The sequence below is a fragment of the Athene noctua genome, chromosome 2 (genome assembly GCF_965140245.1).
Source record: "Athene noctua chromosome 2, bAthNoc1.hap1.1, whole genome shotgun sequence".
NCBI lineage: Eukaryota > Metazoa > Chordata > Aves > Strigiformes > Strigidae > Athene > Athene noctua.
This window is the reverse complement of record NC_134038.1, coordinates 149465861-149489290: the sequence shown is the minus strand read 5'-3', so window position 1 is coordinate 149489290 and position 23430 is coordinate 149465861. Positions and strand designations below refer to the sequence as shown.

The 23430-nt window shown below is 37.7% G+C and overlaps 1 protein-coding gene across 1 annotated transcript in view; it reads left to right on the top strand.

The window, feature by feature from the left end:
- Positions 1-23430, top strand: part of ZNRF2 (zinc and ring finger 2) — a 60748-nt gene that overhangs the window by 19763 nt on the left and 17555 nt on the right. Inside the window, exon 2 of the mRNA XM_074900614.1 lies at positions 12855-12950. Coding sequence (XP_074756715.1) covers positions 12855-12950 — 96 coding nt within the window. The remainder of the gene's footprint in view (positions 1-12854; positions 12951-23430) is intronic.

Sequence of the window (23430 nt, the reverse complement as noted above, 5' to 3'; positions counted from 1 at the left end):
AGTACATGTTTGAAGTGCATCCTTCATTAGCTTGTCACTTGTTCTAGAAGTCCACAGTTTTTGGGTATGGTTTTGTTTGTTTGTTTTGTTTTTAACAGAGAAGTGTTTACTTAAATGCATCTTACTGGTCTTTGCCCTCTAGCTGCTGTCTTGATCCTGTCAGTCTCTGGATTGTTTTATATGCCTCTGGCAGGCTGACTAATACAACAAGGTGCTGTAGGCTGCTCCAGTGTACCACTGGGAAGGCTCAGAGTCCTGCTTGCTTGGGCTGGTCCCTAGCAGCTGACATGCACATGCAGGAAGGGGCAGCAAGAGCAAAGGGGGTCATGCTGCCAAGAGGCAGAAGGAAGGTAAAGGAATGAATGCATAAATGAGCTGAGAGGAGTGCAGGTTCAGACCCTGGCATTCTTTATGCTGCCCTCAAGAACTCTTCTAAAGAGCTTTTCAATTCTTAAAAAAAACCTAGCAGACTTTTGGGTTTTTTTTGTTTGAGCATTTTATTATTTATATTTTAACTGCTCAATCACTGGTTTTTAGGGATCTGTGGTAGAGCCTTGCTAACTCATTAGGTAAGGCTCTGGTTATGATGGCAGAGCTACATGGAAAGGCAGAGCAGATTTATCTCATGATTCACTTTTTCTGTGACCCTTGTGTCAATGTCCTTGTGAGCAGATGGTCATTTTTATGTAAGGTGGCACCTACACACTTATATTGTTTGACTTTCTGTGCAAGCTGAAACAAGTTTCTTACTACCTTTCTAAAGTATATAATAGAGACATTGCTCCTATTGTAACTATTGTTTTTTCTTGTCTATTTTAGAGTGTAAGCTCTTTGGAGGAGGGACTAACACATATATATGAACAAACCCATTTGCAGCACTTGACACACTGTGATCCTGATCTTACAAGTACATTCCTGAAATAGGAATACTATGATGCCTCTTTAGTCAGTGTTTAATAAACAGAACAAACCACAAAACCCAAACAAAACCCAACACCCCTTTCTTACTAAAATATAATTTATTAGCATGTTGCAGTTTCATGCCAAGAAAACCCATCAACTCTTTCTTATTAAAGTTTAACTTTGGCATGATACAATTTCATGCTATCTCAGTATTCAAAAAAACCTCAAGACAGTGTCTCCTTCTTTTATGTATAATGCTTATATGTATATATCAAATGACAGATCAGGATTTTGGACAGTGAAGAACAAAATATACTTCTTAAATAGTTGCAGGTTCTCCTGCCTTCAGTAGTGTTATGGATGAGTACAACAATAAAAGTATATACTTTTTACAGAAAAAGCTGTACTTGGGTAATAAAAGCATTTAAGTTACCATGTCATTTTTCAAACTACTAAAAAGTCAAAATATCATTTAAACTAACTTGTTCCAACTTCACATCCCTATTATAACTTAATTTAGAATCTGTGCTCTGTGTGTGTGTGTTTGTATATGTGCATCTTATTAACAAGATCTGGTTAATGTAAACAAGATGTTTCTCTTCTAAGTGTAGATGTTTAAAATAGGTAACTAATCAAATTTCTCAATTTGACTGATAGACCAATTCAGCAGTTGTAAAGAGTGAAAAAAAGAGAAAATGCTCAGTAACATTTTCTACAAAGATAATTTAAAATTTGAGTGATACACAAAATATTTCTTAACAGTTTGTTCAAACAGTGGCATCTTAATCATGAAAAAGCAGGAATTACATTGCTGACTTAATTGCTGTGGTAGGAATAATGTGGCATGTTATTTAAAAGTTTGGTTGGTTAGGGATTTATGGATGTTCTGTAAGATTTTGCAGAATATGGCGTGGGTGCTGTGTACTCTCTTACAAGAGGTAAAAGACTAAATATAGACAAATCTGTCACAATTGATATGTTTAAAGCATGTAAGTCAATAGCTTGATTTTCTTCAGCTTTTACTGAGAGTAGTTAAGAAAACTTGGTTGGGGGGTATTTCTTTTGGGTTCAGTTCTATCTTTTTCTGAAACAATTATGCATCTTCTTTACTATTCCTCTTATTAGGAATTTTGCATGCTTTCTTCACTATGGTATATCCCCAGATGTTATTAAAAGGTTCTGTCTTAGAAATAGGAACTTTTGGAAAGCTAGTCATTATAATACATAAATGCATATCATTCACATTTAGGAAGCCGCTCTCACGTTTTATCAAAATTTGTACATAATTCATGTTACACGCTTAAATTCTGTTAATACTGAAGGATTTAATTATCAGATTCCAGTGTACACCTTTCTGAAATTGTGTTTTGTAACCCTTGGTGGTCTTCCCATTTTGTAAGTTTCTCTTTAATCATTCCGTTAAAAGTCTGGCTGCTTATGAACCTACATCCTAGCTTCTGCAGTAGTCCATATACTAAGGTAAATATTTTCCCAGTTGGAAGAATGGAGGGATCTTCTTCAGAGTGAACTTCTCTTAGTTGAATTTTCCATTTACAAACAGAAGGCTGCTTGGTGATAAGCAGAGATGGCAGTACATTTTAAAAGTTATGCCTTAAAATTCCTTTGTGCTGAGGATGAACGATATTTTTCATCCTGGACTTTTCTACAAAGCTCACTCCTTATTCATAAGTCATACCTTTACTCTGGGGGGGGAACCCCCCCAACAAACCCAAATAAACAAACACAACCATATTTACTCTGTTCCTACCAGTTTCAAGTGAATAAGAATAAATTAGTCCATAAGTTAGATGTTCACCTACAGAATTATGAAATTGGTGCCCTCTGTGGAGGGCTGCTATTTTGAGAGCTAAAGAGGGAAAATACAAAGTATAATAATGGAGGAAAGTCTGCTGTTATGCTTAGGTAATACATTCTTGTATCTGTGATTAAAAAATGAGATGAAAAGCACAAGAAAACAAGTATGCTTTGAAACCTTTGTCCTTGACTTTCTTGAAACGGTACTTTTAATAGATATAATTTTTCTATTACACTGAATGATAAATGTAATTATAACTACTTTTGGAATATAATTTAATGTTGCTGTTGAAAAATGAAACATTATGTTTAGAATTAAAACTCCTGAGAACATCCCACATAACAATTTAACTTTTTATTGACAATCTTCCCAGCTGTAATCTTTAATATTTTGTACACTGACTTTTTTGTCATTGATTGGTTTTCCCCTTTTTTCTTTGTCACTGCTACCTCTATTTCTGCAGGAACAAGTAGGTTATTGGTAAGTATTTCAACTAAATCAGACTTTACAAAGTTTTGCCTTAGTGAGGACTTCTTTTTTTACCCTCACTTACTTTGGTAAAAACTTTGTAGACAACAGACCAATTGTCTGTAAATGCTGTGCTTTCTCAGGTCTCCATTATCGTCTTGTTTGTGTAGTAGAGTAATAGTTTTCAGATTCTCCAAGAGACTTTGTCTTCTGCATGCTTTCAAGCAGCATCATTATCTGTGCTGACTTCTAAGATGCTGCCTTCTCCTGGGGCTTGCTCCTTTGTTCCTGTCTGCTGCGTTTCAAGTGCAGTGTCTCTCCCATTTATTTATTTATTTATTTATTTCCATAAGACCTCGTATGCATTTTGGCCAGTTTGCTCAGAAGACTTCTCTGCATCGGACAAGATGCTCTGTTTCACCTGTTCAGTTTAGTCATCCTTGTCGACCATTATTCAACTGTTTTCACATCATACTTCTTCCCTTTTAGCTATCATTAAATATATTCTCAGCATGGTATAGCCACCCTCTCCTCTCTTATTATCATGCTTCATGTAATTTTAATCAGATTTCTATTGTACAGTACAAGTTTTGAAGATAATGACGTCTGTGCATTTTCAGAAAGTAGGACTTCATTCTTTCTTCTGATCTTGGAGCAGCTCTTCCTTTTAAATGATGTGATTTCTAATGGAAAATTTTCTTTAACTTGAGTGTATTTTTGAAAATAGTGACTTTATTGACAGTGTGAAGAAGAGAAGGGGAGCATAGACAAGCTGGTTCCCTGTACTTAAAAATTTGTAGTTGGCTTGCTAAATTACTCAGTCCAGAAGAGCCTACTTCTGGCAGTAGAATACCATTATCCTGTCTGTCTTCCCCAACTTTCATTGTGAAATGATGAGTGAAAAGACCTTTTTCAGGTGTTTGAGGAAAATATTGCTCCAGGCAATGAGAGAAAATTGAGGCAGTAGGAAAACTAAGAAACAAGCAAACAAAAAAAAGTAGATTCAAGAGAGACTAGGAATGAGAGAGAATTCTTCTTCCTTGAACAGTAACAGTTAAGATAAAGTTAAGAAGAAAAAAGCAAGAGGACATTGTGTTTTAAGGCATTTCATTTGCATAAAGTTTTCAGACCTCCGAGCTGACTTGCAGGGAGTTATTTATCATTATCTGGTAATGCAAGAACTAAGCTTGTTTGACAGGTTAATCTTGCCTGCCATGTGTAAATAAAATTAATTTGTGCCCCAAACCATTGACCATGCTTTCTGACTACTTGCCTTATGAGCAAGTTAGTTGATTGGGCTCCAGAATGTGTCCAACCTGGCTTAACTGTGTATTCAGACAACCTTGTTGTACTCTGCAAGATTTCTCTGAAGTGTCCCCAGTTGTGTACAGAAGCCTCTGAAGTGGTGATAGGGCTAGTTTCTTCCCATAGTACTGGTGTTACTCTGCCAGTGTGGCTAGAAGGGGACCTTGCTCTTAATCTCTGCTTGCCAGAGATCTGTCAATGAATAGACATGAGATAGAGGAAAGTTTCTTTCTATTGGTGCCTCTGATTCAGATTTTGGAAGGGAGTCATCACACCTGTATGAAAGAAAGTGTGTTCCCTTGGGTTCTCTCCCCTGCCCCCCTCCCTTGGGAAAGGTGCTATGGAAATTCATGGTGTTCTTCAGGGGAAAGTCTTGTTGATAAGTGGAGGTTTGGTTGCTAGTTGAAAATACACTTCTCAAATTTAATAAGCTAAAAAAATAAAATAATCTGGATTTAGGGGGTGTGTGGAGCCTTTTTTACATGAAAACTGAGGCTTACTCTTACCTTTAAATCTACCAAATGCAGCTCCCAACATGTTTATATTCACACTTGTCTGTCTTCAGTTGCTTCTGTTCCATTTCTGTGCTGAGGGGGTGACATGTCTGAAATGCAGTTAATAAAGTAGTAAGTTAAAGAGTGAATTAATAGCTTACAGTAGCTTTAAAAACTGTTCTTGTTTGTATGCTTGTCAGTTTGAAAGTGCAAAGGCTAGGAGTTTGGGTGAAGGAGACTTGAGCAGTCTTTTGTCTACCTTGACTACAGATCCCTATGGATGATGGTATGGGGGGCAATACCCACCCATAAACACATGTGGAGCTAAGGTCTGTCTTCCTTCCTTTGTTGGGTGCTTGCATCGGTCTAAAATGTCACTCCTAAAAAGCTGCTCGTCTAATAACAGCTGTTCTTATTTTTTTATTAAGAGGTGAAATCTCTCTTTCCACAGGTCCTTCCCACTTATAATTCATCTTCTGGTTTGCAAGATATTTTAGCATAGAGGTGTGTTTTTTCTCTTTTAATGGTTCTGTTTATTATTTTTCAATTTCTAAAAATGTGCAGCTGTCAATTATAATCATCATCATATGTTACTTTTACACTGATATTAGGCACCTGAAGTAGTGCAGCTGATAAAGGCTTTATTTATAAATAAGAATGTGTCTTGTTCGATTTCTCTTCTTCATTCCGTACTGTGTTATTTTTCAGTGACTGCTACTGAAGATATCACTTTTTCAATTACCAACATGAAGGGAGCTAAAGAAGTTATGTAGTAAGATTCTGTCTTTCATAAGTTTTTGCTTAGGAGCTTAAGTATTATCCAAAAATATCTTCTCTAATTATCCCATGGGCTCCTTACCTAAAATAAGTTTCAGGTTTGTTTTTATTACCCACTTTACATATCCCTTCTTTCTCACTGAGTGTTGTGGGAGCTTTAAATCAGAAAATACAAGAGAGAATCCCTTGTTTCCCTCAAGGAATTCACAAGTGTGTTTACTTCAGTTTTATGGCACAAAAATGGGGAATAAACCCCCTCTAGATTAAGAGCACAAAATCAGTAAACGCTGAGAAGAAGAAATTACTTGTGCTTATCCTGGTTCAGTTTTCTAGAAAAGACAGAGTTTGGAACATTTGTATTGTGTTCCTTATTTCTATTTGATTTCCTAATCTCTCCCAAATTGAACGGACTTTTCTTTATTTCTTTTCATCTCCAGAAGTCTTTCCAGATGGTGCTGTGTTCTCCTGGCTTAGGCCATTGACAGCATAAGGAAGGATGAAAACTAGAGAACTAGATGTATCTTTTCACCAAGATACTTTCTCCCTTAATAAAAAACTTCTGTACATAAAATAGCAAACTTTCTCTGAGTAGCCACTTGTATTGGGAGCTACAGCACCCAGAAATTCTCCTATAGAGGGTTCCCTGGTGGTGTCTTTTTTTCTTTTACCTTCTAATTCAGAAATTTTTAAAATGTTAGTTCTCTGTTCTTGAATATAGTATGAAGTAATCTTCATATTCTCTTTGATGTTAAGGATAAAGTTGTCAGGTAAGATTTAAACTGTGTTAAAGCAATATGCTGTCATGTACAGAGCCTTATGGTTTTGAGCTTAAGGAGTTACTCATTCTGTCTTTCCATTTCAGCTGTCTGAGAAGAGAGAATTCTGTGAACACATAACTCTGACAGACCATGTAATATTTACTGGAGGGTTTTTAAATTATTTTTTAAGTTTTACAAAGTAGTTTACAGAAGAAGGGAGTAACAGAAGTTTGACTTGACCAGGACTGTTGTTACTTCACTGAGAATCTGAATTATTCCCGCCTATTTTTGTGCTGTTCTTACAATCTCACTTCATAGTCCTCTACACAGTTGAATATAAAAGGAAGAAGTTGAAAAAGTAGAGACATTATACTTTGACTTTAATAAAATGTTTATGCTATTCTGCTTTATATTCCCATTAGCAAGCTTAGAATATGGTCTAGGTGAAAAAGTAGGTGGATGCTGAAATAGTTGAAAAAAAACCCCTGTAGCTGCTCTAGGAGATTGATTCAAATGAAGTATCACTGTGGTCTACTTTAGATCCATTTTCAGTCATCTTTTTTGGAGGGTGGGCAATTTAAAAAAAGAAATATAATGCCAAACTTGTAAGATCTGAAAGTACTATGGATATGGATAGTACTATGTACTATACAACGGCAAAATTGGTGTTCATAATTTTTTTAACATGCTAGAAAAGTGTTCAAATTGTTTAAAAAAGACAAGAATTACTGAATGTGAGGAGAAATAAAACATACGACTCAAAAATGGGACCTGGCTAGTAACAGTTCAGCTGAGGCTTTAGGGATTGTTATGGGTCATGAGAGGAATGAACCAATAATTTGTTGGTTTAAAATGTACATACCTATATACACACACATAAAGGAGATATCTCTATGTATAGATAAATCAGTATATAGATATTCAACACCTAGTGTAACAGAATGATGTGATAGGTAATTATTAATTTCTGCTTAGGACTTGTAAAGTCTTAGCTTGACAGGTCTGCCCAGTCCTTGGCAATGCAGTATGTTAAGGTTGGAGAGTCCAGAGGACAGCAATAGGAATAAAAGGTTTAGGCATCAGGGCCTGTGAGGAAAGATTAGGGTAACTCATTTTTTTTCAGGCTAGGGGAAAAAGACGAAGGGCACACATCTTCCAGTGTGAACATGGTTTTTATACTGAGGACAGTTATTGACTGTTTTCCGTGTCTACCATACACATAAAAAGTAATCAACCTTTTTTAAGTGAAGGCTGCCAGATTAGACATAAGGGAAGATTTTTCTCACTCCCTAGGAATAGCACTGTAGGTTGTCTAGGATGTCTGTAAAATCTTTCACTAGTTGATTTTTAAGGGCAGATTAAATCCCCTAAGTACATTTAACCCAGTTTCCCAGTAAGGGATAGACTTGGTGACCTCTTGAGGTCCTTTCTAACGTGTTTCTCTGATTATGTGAAGTCTTTTCTGTTTATTCTGGGAGGGGATTATTGGTGATGGTTTGTTTTAACATCATTATGCAGGCAGTATTTGTGTGACAGTAATCTTGCAGACCACCCTCATGCCATCATGTTTACTGGATGCTGTTCTTCCAGATATTTTTCTAAGTATCAAAGAACAAGTGCAAGTACATAAGTAACATTTGTCAGGCTTCTTATTGTCAGATTATTTTAGTAAAGTATGTGTATGCAGGGATTTCTCTTATGACTTCTTCAAATGTAAATCAAAATGGATTTATCCATCTCATCTGAAAACACAAGGATACCAAAACTTAAAATTCTAATATATCACATACTACTTGTAAAAAACCAGCTGGTCTCATACTTTGTTTGGTTTTGGCAGTGTTCCAGTTGAGATGTTTTCTACCGAAAGGTTACTCTGATCAGGCTGATGCAGTCTTCTGCTTTGGTGCATGTTTTATTTGAGGTTACTTCTTGCTACAACTGTTTATTGACAAAAAGGGTCATCCGTTCTTCTGTTCAAGTCTAATACTGTTTTAATGTGTTTTCTTTATGTGCAATTCTGTGACACTGCACTGTATTGTCTGGAAGTTCTTAGCTCGCTCTCTTTATGTATTCCCCCCCCCCCCCCCCCGTAGATATTTCAGAATGAGTGCAAACATGATTTTTCAAAAATTATAGTGGTCCAGGAGTTTGTTATTTGTTAGATGTTTTTTGTTTGCTTTGCTATGTACTGAACTGCAAGTTAAACAGTCTGATGTTTGCAAAGCAAGGCAAACACAGTAAGATATTAATAAGAGGTTGAAATTGGTGCGATAGAGTGAGTGGCCACCCATCAACTTATCCCTGTCGATAGTTTCTATGCCTTCCAGAGATGAAGGTTATAAGTTCAGTAAATGGATATGAGAGAAGATGGGATTTCTTGGCTAACCGGAGGTTCGTATGCAAAAGATGGTGGAGTCTGAAGAAAGTGATACATTCAAGAGAGAATGAGAGAGAGAATTGACTTATGAATATATAAGTCCTGCTACTTACACAAGTTTCTGTGCCACCTTGGGATTTTCTAGTAGCTGTACCACAACCTTCTGTTCTGTCTCTCTTTTCTTGTAATTGTACTTTTTTCCAGGATTATGGTTTTCAGTAATGTGTTACTTTCAATATTGTAGTAATGATTGTGAAACTAGATGGTGGGAGCTTGTAAGAATTTGTCTCCCTGCCCCTTAAGTGTGTAGTTGTAAAAGTCAGCTAGAGGCATGTGCTTGATCAGATTTGGTGCTGTACAGAAAGAGAGCGGGGTGGGAGATGGTTCTTCCCTGATTTAGGTTGTATCACAGGGAATGTCCTCTCTGCTACTGGAGAAGGAAGGACAGCTTTGTGGTGATATGCTGACAAACACTGATGACCCTAAATAGTTCCTCATCTTGGATGAGGATAGGGGATGCTGTGAAACCAACACCTTCATAAGAGCTGGATTTTTACCTAGAACTATACATTATCTTTTGAGCTCTTCTTGTAAAGAGAGTGAGAAAGTAGTTAATTGCGTTATGTAGGTTTTAGAGGACAATTCATATGTTGCCACCTCATCTGATGACTACTTCCATTTTGTTGTCCATATGTCTGTGAATGCGTTGTTTATCTGCAAAACTCAGTAGAACAATCATGTAGAGAGCAAGTTATTTTTGACCTGTTGCTGATTGTTAGTCATGTGAAATTTTCTTCAGGTTTTCAGAATTGTTCCTTGAGACTGGTGGTAAAAACAAACCTAGGCTATAAATGTTGTTAGCCTGCTGGGCAGTGGTACAATAGAGTCTTTGTTTTTACAGAGTACTAATTGTAAACTGGGTCATGAAACTATTGCCTTCTGATTTGAGGAAAGGTGGGAAAAGAGATTTTTTTTTTTTTTTAAGCACCTTTAGCTGGCTTGTGGACAGTGTTGATTGTTCAGTTATTTATGTTTTTAAAATAGAGTTAAAAATAAAGCACATACTGTTGTCTACAGTCAAAATAATTTGCTCTTTGGGGTTACTAAAGGAATTGGAAATGTTCATTTCCTTCACACGAAGCATACACTGTGCATCTCTTGGGGAAGACGGATAATTTCGGGAGCTGGGTATTGCAGCAGAATGTTGTGAAGGAGTGAAAAGTTGGATTTCGTTTGGATTTGAAAAATGTTTCAGCAAGTGTTGTGAGCTCAAGGCTCTCTTTCTGCTGTTCTGCTAGTCTCTGGCATGCAGCTGATGCTGGTCACTGGGAAAATATTTCCCACAAAGATACCTTTACCACTTGCAGTCCATAAGGCTTAGTTAAGTTGGTCTGTAAGGCTTAGTCAAGTGTGATGTCCTCCACTTTTTGGGTTCTTCAGTGTACTGTTCTGCACACTGAGTAGAGCTATAGCAGTCAGATATCACAGACTTGCTGTGTCAGGAGGATATTTGTAGTTGTTTAACTATTACCTTCAGATATCCCTTGACACTGGACAAGCCACAAGATACTGTACTGTTAAAATACTTACTATATTGCTAGAATGTAGACTGTTTACTAGGTTTAGGGGCAGGTATATGGTAGTATAAGCACATTCAGCTGAATACCCTAGGTGGATAGGCAGATTTTTCACAGCTGTCTATCTTTAAGCATGGTTTTAAGTAAAAGCATTATTGTTGTTGTTATCATCATCATCTACCCAAACTCTCCTTACTCTTTTGTTTGGATTTATGTGTTCCCTCCAAGCATTCCTGGGATATGTGCCTTCTTAATTACACTGTTAACTTTAGCAGTGGTTCTAAAGACATATTAATGGTTTTCCCTTCCCCTGTCACTCCCAATCAGATGTGCTGATGACCCTAGGGAATAAACTAGAAGGGTTCTGTCCAGAAGGCAGAGTGAACCTGTTAATGACTGTCCTGGTGCTTAACTAGCCATGGACATAAATGTTAACTTGCTGTAACGCAAACACTCAGTTCTGGTACAGCAGGACTCAGTCTGCAATGCATAATGAAGTTACGTACTTTTTCACATCAAAATATGTTGTTAATTATGCCTTATGGAAGCATATAAATGAGAATAATGCATGGATCTAAGTAGGTTTTGACTAGACTTGAGAGTAATCAACTGCATTGGACTGATAAAGGTTGAGAGAAAATGTAGCCCGAGTCAGTTTTTGAAGAAAACCATAACAAAACAGTTATGGGTGGGTTTAGGTGTTTGGAGGACTGGGACACTAGTTTTGATTTTAGTCATGTTGAGATGCAGCCTGGGGGAAGGAGTGGCTGAAGGGTGACTAATAAAGCTTTCTACAAATAAATTAATACTTTCAACTTGTTTTTTCCAAAAGATGTGTTTGGCTGTTGTATGCTTATTAACCTGTGGTTGTAAGTGGTGTTGTAAAGATGTGGATTGTGGGAGGAGGGTTAAAAATAAGGAGAGACAAGAAATATTTAAACTGAAGTGTAAGACTGACACAAGAAGAAAGATATGAACTGCTTATGACTAAAATGGGAAGAATAAGAACTGTACTTTATCTCAGGAAGTGGTTTCCAGTGCATGTTCAGCTGCTGCGCAGAGTTCTTCATGGGTGTTACCAGTTGTCTGCTTTGACTTGCTCGCTATTAGCTGCACTAAAGAATTAAAATAATTGCCTTGTTAAATGAAGTGCATTACTTGTATCAAGTGCTAATGCTTTAGGTTAGCTGCTTGATCTACATCTGGATAATAATTAACAGTAAAGATCAAAATTCTCAGGCATCAGTAACTTGGAGGTGAAGCATCAAGTCGCTTGTCATCCTTGACTGACTCAGTTCGTTGTGGAAGGTTAGAAGTACAAAAGTAAGGGGCAACAAACTAAAATGTGTGGGAGCAGGCCCAGATGTGGATGTTGGTGGAAGGTGCAGTGGTCTTTTATACATGCCTGCATTATTACTTTTCAATGACATCAAAGAAAATGTTACTCCTTTGCACTGAGCATGGATTCAGGTATTTTTGCCATATGTTCTCCTGTAGGTATACTCCTTAACAGCTGTTATGTATCAAGATACCTGTTGGTGGCTTTTTGTCTCTCACTTGTATGTTAATTATTCAGCAGATCGAAATCAGTCAGACTTTTCTGTGGACTGTAAAACTTGTCCAGCCAATCTTGTCCTTTAACTGGAAGACTGCTGTCTTTGGTAATGACATAAATTAAAGTGTTAAGCAGTTTTGTCATGGACGTTTATGCAGTTGCATCACAATCCAGACTGTCTTAATTATTCTTTACCCCATATTGCCTCAGGCTGTGATCTCAAGAGCTAGGCAAGGTCATGCTTGGCTAGGATGAGAGAAGTCAAACAAATTCAGTGCTACAGGAAATATTAGTGATTCAGTAGGTAAGGCGACACCCCTGAGTTAATGTTTTCCCTGTGCCCCAGACTCGTAAATGATGCTGCAGCTTGCGTGATGAGTTGTAAAACTTAGGTCCTTTGTTAAAGTTTCAGTGGTACTCCTAGTAAAAATGAAGATGTTAATTCAGGGTTCTTCCCCAAGTTCAGACTTTAATGGCTGTATTCTCTACACATTTCTAATTTCTGTTTTAGTACTAAGAGTCATATTATCCTCTTGTTCCTGTCTTAAACAGTTCTTGGAGTTGATGGGAAAGTTTGTGTTCCAGAGATGCTGACATGTTTGTAGTTGGCAACAGATCAGTTTGCAGAAATAATAGTTTATTTTGAGGCCTTTTGAAATCAAGGGAATTATGTTCATGTAAGAAATGTCAGGTCAGAACTGAAAAGCTGGCAGATATTTTTTTTTCTTTGTTTTAATGTGTGCAGAATAGTTTTTTTGGCTTGAATGTACATATGTGCAATGTTGTTGAGTGTTTTCACACTTATATATTTTTATTTTCCATAGGATTCAAGTGCCCTGTATGTTCAAAATTTGTATCTTCTGATGAAATGGATTTACATCTTGTGATGTGTTTGACAAAACCAAGGATAACCTACAATGGTAAGAAAGAAGTAAGCTGATAATTATTTATTCATTTTAAACGTTAGAATGGTGATAATTCCTTATTTAATAAGATGCTCTGGTAACTAGTTCAGTGGATTCAAATGATGTATGATTTTTGCTTGTAGTTTATTTGTTCAAATTAAATCCTAAGAAATTGGTCTTTTCTATACTGTATGCTAATATAATTTACACTGTTGACTTGTTATGCAAATATAAAATTATTTTTGAGTGTGTTTATTCCAGTTTTTGACCACAGGATCATAGATTGGTCAGTGTGCATTTAATGTCCACCAGAGATAGGTGTAGCTTAAACATTGTCTTATCTAATCACATAAAGTAATGAGGTAGGTCAGTCAAGTCTCCTTCTGGGGTCATTCTTAGGGACTGTTACTTGATGCACTGTGCATTTGCATGTTGTTTAAGAAAATGACCCTTTCTTGAAGGAGCTAAAGAACTTTCTCCTTCTTTAGCTGACTGCATATGTGATACTTCATAAGGACTGGTAGATATATATGTTTCAGTGAAACTTGCCAGTGTCAAATGAATCACATGTGGTAGCTTTTTTTCCCCCTACCACTAAGCTCTCCTTCTGGGCAACCTTTGATGCAAAGCAGACAGGACTTTAGCCACTGTTGTGAGCAAACTTTCCTATTACTGTGCCTTAGGCTGACACTCAGTTCTATGGCAAGCACACAAAAAGCTTTCAGAAAACTAGGAATTAGAAAATCTTACCAAAATCTTAATGCCTACTTTGGCAGAGCTGCCCTACTACCATCAGCAAATCTCACAGAGCCTCCTGAATGAGCTTATTGCTCACCAGTCATCAGATGTGTAATATGTGAGACAGAATATTAGAAATAAGTTGCAGAGGAGAGGGAATTGGACTCTTCCTGGAGGCGGACAGCAGAAAGTTGAGAGTTGGTGGTCACATGTTTCATGAGGGAAAAATCGGATGCAATGTAAGGTAGAAATGCTGCATAATGAGGGTGGTCAAACACAGTAGCAGGCACCTGAAGAGGTTGTGCAACCTCCATCCTTGGACACGATCAGAAATTAACTGAATAAGGCCCTGAGCAACTTAGACTAACTTGGTCCTGCTTTGAGTGAGGGGCTGGACCAGAGAACTCCAGAGGTCCCTTCCAACTAAGTTATTTATTGCATAAGTAACCTGCAGCTTCTCTTTGACCCTCCTGGCACCTTGCTGTTACGGTATCCTACGCTGGATTTCTTTAATTAGAGTAAGTCTTGAAGGGTGGTTGGGCCCAACTTATTCTTTGTCTACATAGCAATAATGCTGGCCCTTAATTGCAAAAATAGTTTGAAATTGTATAGAGTTGTGAAATCCCTTTTTAAAGCACAGCACTGGGGAAAAGTAAATATTTTTTTTTTTCTCCTGGTCTTGCAACGTGTGCATTTGAGAAGGTTGACTTCATCTAACGGAGGGGGCTTTGTTTCTCTTTGGTTTGTCTTTTTTAATTTAAGACTGAGCATTTTCCAAGATAAATTGCTAGAAATGTGTGCACTGAGGGATGTTGAACATTAGGGAGAAGCAGGCTAGTCACCCAAGTCAGGGAGGGATAATGCACTTGGGATCAGTTAGGGTGGAGCAGGAGGAGGCAAGCTGGCAGAGAACAAGATCTGGTGGTAATCCAGTTGATGGGATGTGCCCAAATTATGAATTGACTGACTGAAACCCTTTGCCCTTGCTGCTTCCTACATGTATGTATGAGTATGCTCAGCTGACTACCTTTTTTTTCAAATATACAGCAATTACATAATGTAACCTCTGAGTGTCGTTTGTGACATTCACTTGTATCACAATGGTATATATATATTCAGATGTTCAGCCTTTTTTTGTTTGTTTGTTTGTTTGTTTCCTGCACTTTCAACTGGCACACCGCTGGTTGGAGCTCCTTTGGGCCACTTTGCACAGTCTGTTAAGTCAACAAACTTCTCTGTAAATGAGCAGAAGTAAAACCTGTGAATAGCACCTGAAGCCACTCTCTGGATAACCTGCAACATGACAAAAGCAGCTGTGGGCAATGTAATACAAGTTATTACCAGCAACATGTCATCTCTCAATTTAGGAGTGTGTCTGCTGTATGGAGACTCAGACCCTCATTCTAGGAAATGGTTATATAAGCTTGAAAGGAGAAAATTACTAAATTACGTAGACTGGTTTGAGAGAGACACTTACTTAGAAGTATGGTCTCATTCTCATAAACACTTAATAGAAGCGTGCATTGATCTTTGTAACTCAGTTGGTCACCTCACAGAGTTGTGGACTAAATCTTAAATTATAGCCTATAGCTGGTTATTTAAATTACTGCAGCACAAAGGAATTGAGGATATGGCTTCAGAGTTGTGCAGCCCTCATTTGTTACTTTGTGGTATGACTGTGATCCCTTTAACAAGGCTAATGAAAGAGAATTAACTTGCACATTGATAACCTAATGCTGCATGATTACAGGCCCAGAATTGCATTTGAATGTCTATAAGCATGCGCTTTTTTTCTTGTGTATTTTGCTGTTTGCCGTGATGAGGAGATCAGTGATGGATCTGCCGTTTTGTCATAAGCCATAAGAAGGACATCTCAAATTTTGTTTGGGAAAAGAAAAGATACTGCTATGAACTTTTGAAACCTTCTTCCAAAATGGAAGACATCTTTTTATGCTTTACTTTCTCATTGTTATCTTGGCCTTATGCTATACATACCCAACAAAATAGACCCAAGTAGGCATCATTTGCTTGTGTTAGTCACTAGTAGTTCTCAGTCCTATTACCACTAGCAGGACTTCTTTTTTTTCCCCTCACCTTTTCTCTCTGAAGTTTGTGTTGTAAGTAGTTGAAGGGAGCCTTAGACTGCAGGTATTGAGATTTTTAAAATTTGAGCAGTTGGACTGAACTGTGCTTATGTCTAGTTCTGTTGTAGATGTGTTTCCTAGTGATACTCTTAATGTATTAGTTGATCTTTCTAAGAAACAGCAAGGAGCAAATTGTATGTATTTTGTCATTCTGAGAAGACAAACCTTTCTTTTTAAATGTGAGTCTGAGGCAGGCAGTCTTCCCTAGAAGAATGTTATAAGACTATTTAGTTGTGATTTGAAGTTTAAAAAAATTAATGAGTCCTCTCAGCCAATCTCTAATTGCTTTCTGAGCTACCTTTGTGCATTGCATTTGGCAGTAGGACGGGTCAGTGAACTGCAAACTCTGGCAGCTGTATGATTTACACGTGTTTTCTGAAAGAGAGTGGTCACAGATTTGTCCCAGTTCTATGCTGGAAGTTGTGCTGATTTTCATATAAATAAATCAGTACATTTTATTAGCCTTGTTCTTTGAAAACCATGTGACTTGCCTGCAACAGAGATCTCATTGCTGACTCAATCTGGCATGTAAAAAGAGCTCTTTCTTTTTTCTGTGGAACTTTGTTCCACATCTCTTAAACTACTTGTGGTGCTCACACATGAACCAATATCTAAGCATTTTGATACAAAAGCTGGTTAAATGATGGAATTGTGCAAAAGCATTGTGGTGTGTGGTGGTGGTGACTTACATAGCCTTGATTTTTTTTTATTTTTTTTTTTTTTTAGCAATTAAAAACTCTCTTTATACTGTTATTTGCTGAGTTGCTGAGAAGCCGGAGTAGGTTCCATGCACTGGTGCACTGGTTAGCCACAGATTGCCAAAAGCCAGTTTTATGAAGAAAGTAGATTACTTGCTAGTTGGCAGATTATTGTTTTAAAAAAACCCACTGCTAAAATATTACATAGCCATATGTAGTCCTTTAAGCTTCTCCAGAGTGCTAAATGAAGCCCCTTACACCATCTCATGCAAGTTTGAGTTACACAGGGTGCACACTTGGGGACTGCTCTGCAAAAAATGTTGATTACAAGGTGGCCCTGTGTTTTGGTCAGGCAGGGGCATTTACTTGAACTTACTCAGTGCTTTGGAAGCACCTTGCCTGCAACTCCTTACGGATGTTTATACCTATCTGGTGAAGTTTCAGTTTTGAATACAGTTATTGTTCATTTTGTGTTGTTACAGTATTGATGCTTTTTTTCACTGGAAGGTGTTTTATAAAAATTGAGAAGACACAGGAGAGACTTGTGACTTTAGGGGCACGAGTTTTAGATGCTTTTCAAGAAATGCAACCAATTCCTCTTGAAGAAACCTTGCTGTTGGTTCTGAAATAATTCTGGGTTTGATTTTAAAATTCCTTTGTTTGTTTCTCAGAGCCCTTTGTAAGACTTCATTATTATTATTATTATTTAAGGGCCCCTCTGAGAGCAGGGACTAGCAGCCTGGCACCTGGCCAGATGGGGAAGCCAGTGAACCCGGAGAGCTGGGGAGAGGCAGTCAGCTCACTAGACTGGTTGGCTGGCTCGGCGAGCCGGCTTGTCCCCTTTCAAAAGTTTTGATTGAATTAGCACATTCCTGTGGAATATTTTGGGTTTCATCAAGTCAGCACTTTATGTTGGAACGCTGTTCTACTGGAAACTTTCTAAGCGGGTCTCCTCAAAGCCGCTTGCTCAGAGGTGGTGCTGCTTTGACATCGATGCTGCTTTTGCTCAGACCACTCTGCATTTAATTCAGATACAGTGGTGGGGCTGATTATTGGCCAACATATTTACTGAGGCTCGTTCTAAGAGGAAAAGCTTTTAATAGTGTAATTTCAGAGAGGGAGGGTGTTGAGACATCCAGTATGTGAGCTGCTGGAGAGTTTTTCCTTACTCAAGGTAACAAATTTGCAATTATTCTTTTTAAATTACAATAAGTGAATTTTTTAGTCTGTCACATCGAAAAAGAGCAGGGGATTAAACATTGCAGATAGCAGGGATTACATACATGATTTTATATTTAAAGTTTATCCAGCTCTGTTTTGAATGGGGGATTAGTATGTGAAAAGACTGTTGCAGACTGAATATTGAAAATTAAGGTAGGTGTACTGGAAGGAAAACATGAATGAATCTCAGTGTGCTCTTCCTTTCCTGGGGTGTTCAAATCTAACACCATGCACAGCTAGCCCAATATTTCTGTGCTGTTTAACTGAATTCTAAGTGGCTTAGGACACAACAGTGCAAGTGATTCAGATTAGCAAGGATGCAGAGCAGGGTTTTGTCACAAGGATTTAAATACACTGTTTATTCTAAATCAGTTTGACAAGTTTTGTCTTGTGAGGAAAGAGAAATGCTGGTACTGCCACATCCTGAGGCCTGCATGTAAGTGAGCGTCAGAATCCTGAACTGCAATCTGTATGAGCAATAATCCTGCTAGAGGAGTTGTGAACATCTAAATGACAGCTATAGCATATACATTTTGATCAAGAGACTTGAACATTGGCATTAGTCACCTAAAGGACTAAAAAAAAATATTTTGGAAACATTCTTTGTGAATGGGACTGACCTATTTTTTTTCTAACACAAGTTATAAGCTTTGTTGATAGGTAGCTGTTTCAACATCTTTGGGGTAAGCTACTTGTGCTAGAGCTTGTTCAGTTTATATTGCTCAGTAGAAGGGAAGAAAAATAGCTCACCTTAACCTATGTTTGGGCCACCAAAATACATGATTCTGGTAGTTCTGCCCACTGCAGTGACTAGATTTCCTTGGCCACTTCTGTGCACAAAAAAAGGGAGAGTATTTTACTCAGCAGGGCTGATGCTGTCAACTGTTTTGGCTGATGCACTCAAAACTTCAGTCTGGAATGAAAAGAACTGCTAACTTCAAGTTCACTTTTCTGCCAGGGTTCCTGAGATCATACCCTAAAAGACCTTGCAAAAGGGCATCTTGCCAGTCTGCCTGGAAAAGCTTAAGCCTTCCTCCTTGTCCTCATCCTTTAATAGGACTAGACTTTCAGCAAAGCAGTACGAAATAATACTAAGGCAATCAGTTCTTTCATTCCACTTTATCCGACGTATAAAATTCTCCATGGACTTTCTCAGTTCTTCCGTTTTCTGAGTTTTAACATGATTCTTGGCTAAAAGTTTCTAGCTTCTTGCTCTGCCCTAGATGGTTCTGTGCTCTGCCCTCATGGGTACAGGGGAGGGAGAAGAGCATACTTTATAAGGTAGTTTAACAGGACATGTAAACAGCCGTTTATCCTGTGCTTGCAGTTAAAATAGTGACATTTACGCTTGTTTTGATCTTGTGAACACCCTCCAGAGTATGTGGGAGGTTCATTCAGTTTCCCTGATGCTTTGAAACGGTTTTCTTCAGTAGTTTTAAAAAATAACTAGAACTGTTGAACATCTGTTGAACTTTTAGATTTTGCCTAATGTGGTGACAGTAGAGCATTAGTATAGTAAATAAAATTTAATATCAGACATTGCACAGCTGTTATTCTGTGAATTGGTATAATATCAGCTCAGACTTTTCATAGCTTGTCTTGCAAATCGTTCTTACAAGGTTAAGGAGGGAAATTGTTTTTGAAGAACTGATTAAAATATATTGATTAGTTTGTATTTCCTCCCTTTGGGAATTGTTGGTAACATTTGAACAAGGAGGAAACTTTCACGGCTGTTCACCAGTGTAGGTCATGGATAGCTACTAGTGCAAACCAGATTGCCAAGGGAAACAGTGGGAAACTCTAGGTGTTCCTTTTGTTCAGTAAAGCTGTACTTCCTTCCAACCATCCCAAATCTCTTCTTCAGCAGGTTTTGGTACCTCACAGAAGAGCATCACTGCAAAAGCAGACTGTTACAGTTTGGGTTTGTTGGGAGGGAGATTGTTAAATTTAAAGAGTAACGCTGACAAATGTCACTAAATAAAACCACACTCAAGTTCAACGCGTACCTACCACTTGAAGGAGGTAGGACCTGCTTCGGTGACCCTATTTCAGCCTCAGCCAGTGGATGAATTGGGTCAGTCTGCAATAGCAGGGTGTTGCAGCACTTTTAGAGGCTGCAGTCTTACCTTTCTTCCACACCCACAAGCTGTCAACCCTTTGCTACAGAGTCAGAAGAGTAAGTTGTGTATTTCTAATGGTGTGGCTCTGAAGAAAGCTCCTGAAATGGGAACATAGTGTAACTGAGAGGGACATGCTTCAAATGTCTGGAACAGCAGTTCCCAGAACTGCAGACTGCCCCATTTATCTTGGTAAGATAGAATCTCGGAGATTTAGTGGTGGTGGTTGAGGTGTCAATATTGCTTATTGTTTTACTTTTCATATAAGAAAAAGGGAGGCGTAGATTTGTAAAGAAGTTATGACAGCTCACTTTCGTGGTTCAGATTGGGGTTGCTCAATAGATTATGCTGAATTTTCGTGCTGTAATGAAGTAAAGTTGACGTGCTTGGATCCAGCTGAGGAGGACACACTGCAGAGATCACATCCGTTCATATCTTAAACTGTTCTCTGATTTGTTGTGAATGTGAGGTACTCTTTTAACGAACCTTTGGTGAGAAGCATAATTGGTGGGTGATTTCTCTGCATGCTTTCCCTTGAGCCAGGCTTAGATCTCTTCCTGTGCCTGAGCTGTTGCAAATCACTCCTGGCCAAAATAGCTGCAATGTCACCTCATACTTAATTCAGGTCTTTAGAGTGGGACAACAATTTTTTTTTTCTCAGTACATTGGAATTGCCTTTATATAAATGCATACATGTGTCACGGGAATATTTCATATGTATCACTGGATAAATACAGTAAAGCTTTTGACAACTATAGAACAAGCCTGCCTGTTTCTGAAAGAGAGAAAATAGGATCATTCGCGTGCTGAATAGCTCAAGTTGTTTCTTTTCCTTATAAGCTACTCCTAACCTCAGATACTGCCATTGTCTTGCTTTGGTATTGGCAGTGCTGCTGAAGTCAAATGATTATTCTTGTCCTAGAAAATTGCAGATATACCTGTGAACCAGTGCTGTAAAGAACATCTGCAGGTGACACGAGGAGTAATTCAGATTGGGTTAGAAGGGGACCTGATATATTGTGCTGTGTGTCATTGTGTTTCTCTTATATAATGGCAGCGCAGTGCTGTATGCAGTAGAAAACTAAGGGACAGTTTTGTTCGCTGGGTAGCAAACGCTCACTGTGCTGTGACTCCACATCATGTGATACAGGCAGACAGGAGCTACCTTCCATGTCTTACACTTAATCAGTCTTTAGCTTTGAGAGGTCATTCGAAGGATGTCATAAATCGTGTCTGCAACTGCTGCAGTCTTGTGACTGCTGGGAATTTAGCTTCAGGGGAAATAATGTTCCTAGTTTTGTATGGTAATTCTGCAGTCTTTAAAGCTGATACCTCTAAAACCTTGAGATTTTACTTGTTTGTTAGCAGCAAACTGACTTATCTTTTGTAGCTGCTCTGTGGAAATAAAACCCTTAAAAAATACACAGCTTTTCCTAATCTTAGAGAATAGGTTTCATTGGCTGGATTTTGAAATAAAAGTACTTGAAATCTTTAGGTTTTTAAAAATAAATGCCAAACTACATCTCACAGAGGTGGAGTGATCTGTGGAGGAATTTCATGATATTTCCTTCCCTAAATTCCTCACTGTTTTGCAGGAACTAGAACAGATTATTCACAGATCAGGATTTTTTTCTAAAGAAATATAAAAGAATAAGAGGCATTCCTTCTTATTCAGAAACTACCCCAAGGGCAGATCAATTGAAAGTATTGCCTGAAAGGTAACTTGTAATTTTTTTTTGTTCTTCAGATTAAAATCTTGCTTTAAAACCTGATACCCTTTGATTACTTAAATAGTCTTGTGCTGTGGAGTTACAGCATGACAAAATGACAAAATAAGTCAGTCCAGCTTTTGCAGGGGGTTTCAGTGGTAGAACAAGCCTAACTCTTCAGAAAAAAGCTGGGTGAAAACACTGTTAATGTGATAGAGTACTCTCACTTCTGAACTGGGGATTATTATCACTGCTTGCACAGAAGAAAAGTTTACTAATTTTTAATATTTCTAACAAAATACAGTGATTCTAGAACAGGCTGTAAATTACCTATTGACAAGAATTACATTAATTATATACTAACATAGGTACAAAACACTAGACTTACCTATTGTATCCTCCCTGGAGGAGCCTCCTTGATACCTTAAGTTTGACCTGGCTACAGATCTGTTCAGCTGCAGAAATAACCCAAAGTTCTAACACAGCTGAAACACAAAAACCTTCACTATTGCTAGATTTAGTGCTGAACTGTATCAACACTTAAGAAACCTTGTTACAGTTGCCTTATAAAAACCTCAGATAACTTCCATTTTAAGCCTGTACTAATAGATATCTGTAATTTAAAGCCAGATCAAATTTTCTTCATTTTGATAATGTTCCTCATCCCCTCCTTCGTTGTACAAAGTTTCATTAGGTAGTTTTCATGTATAACATTAGGTATTGGATAGCCTTCATGTAGCTAAGCAATAATGTAGTAATATTCATTGGTAATTTTTAGCCCATAAACAACGTTTATTTGTATGGAATGAAGAGATGGGAGGAGGAATTGTTTGGTTAACACTTTTATATTTTTTTCTCCCAGTTCCAAGGAAGTCTATTTCAATCTATAGCTTTATTAGATGAAATGTCTTGTTGTCATAATGGTGTCCAATAGTTCTGTTAGCCTGTAGATTTAAAAAATGAGGACAAAAGAAAATTTTAAAATGGTTGTAGAAAGGTACTGCCTTATTATGTAGATAAAACTTTGAACAAATACTGGAGAATTGTCTTTGGATAATTATTTTTAAACACATCTCCCATGTTAATTTTTTGGTATTATTTGTGAACATGATTGCTGAATATATTGAAATTATGTGGGTGTCTTTTATTTGACTTAATTGCTAGGATCTAGAAATTGATGCTATTTGCTTTAAAATGTAAAGAAAGGTTTATTGGTGGTTTGTTGGGGTCTTTTTTCCTCTTGAAATTAAAGACCCGTATACTTGGTATCTTACTGGGGTAGTAAAAACCTGTAGGTATCTGTTAGCACCAGAAATATGGTATTTCTACACTTTCTGGAATACATTATAACACTGGATTATGGGTTAGTGTAGAGCAGAAAAATTGAGATAGCATTGAAAACTCCGACTCAATATTTGATGTTATCAGAACTTTTTGCATTCAGATGTGTTTTGCATTCCATCTATATTGCAGGGGTAATTGCATTTAAAATAGGAATAGCTTGTAAAAAGCAGACTGTCTGCTGTGAACAGAAAAGACAGACAAGTAAAAATTGCGCAATGATTTATATCCCTGTCCTGTTTATGCATGTTGACACCAGACATTCAGTTTTAACTTGGAGAAAGCTGATCTTGAGCCTGCTGGGGAAAAATGCACCCTGTAGGCCTAGCACCTGGCACTGGGGTTAATAAGCCAGGCTTTATGCGCACTGAGTTTTGGCACCAGTATTTTGCTCGGTAATGCATTGTATCTTCCCTAAGAATAGTGTCTTAGTCAGACACACCTGTGTTTCTCCCCTCCTGTTTCAAGCTTAGGCTCATAGTTTCATCTTTCATGCCATCTTCCTTAGTGCTCCCTATGCATTCATT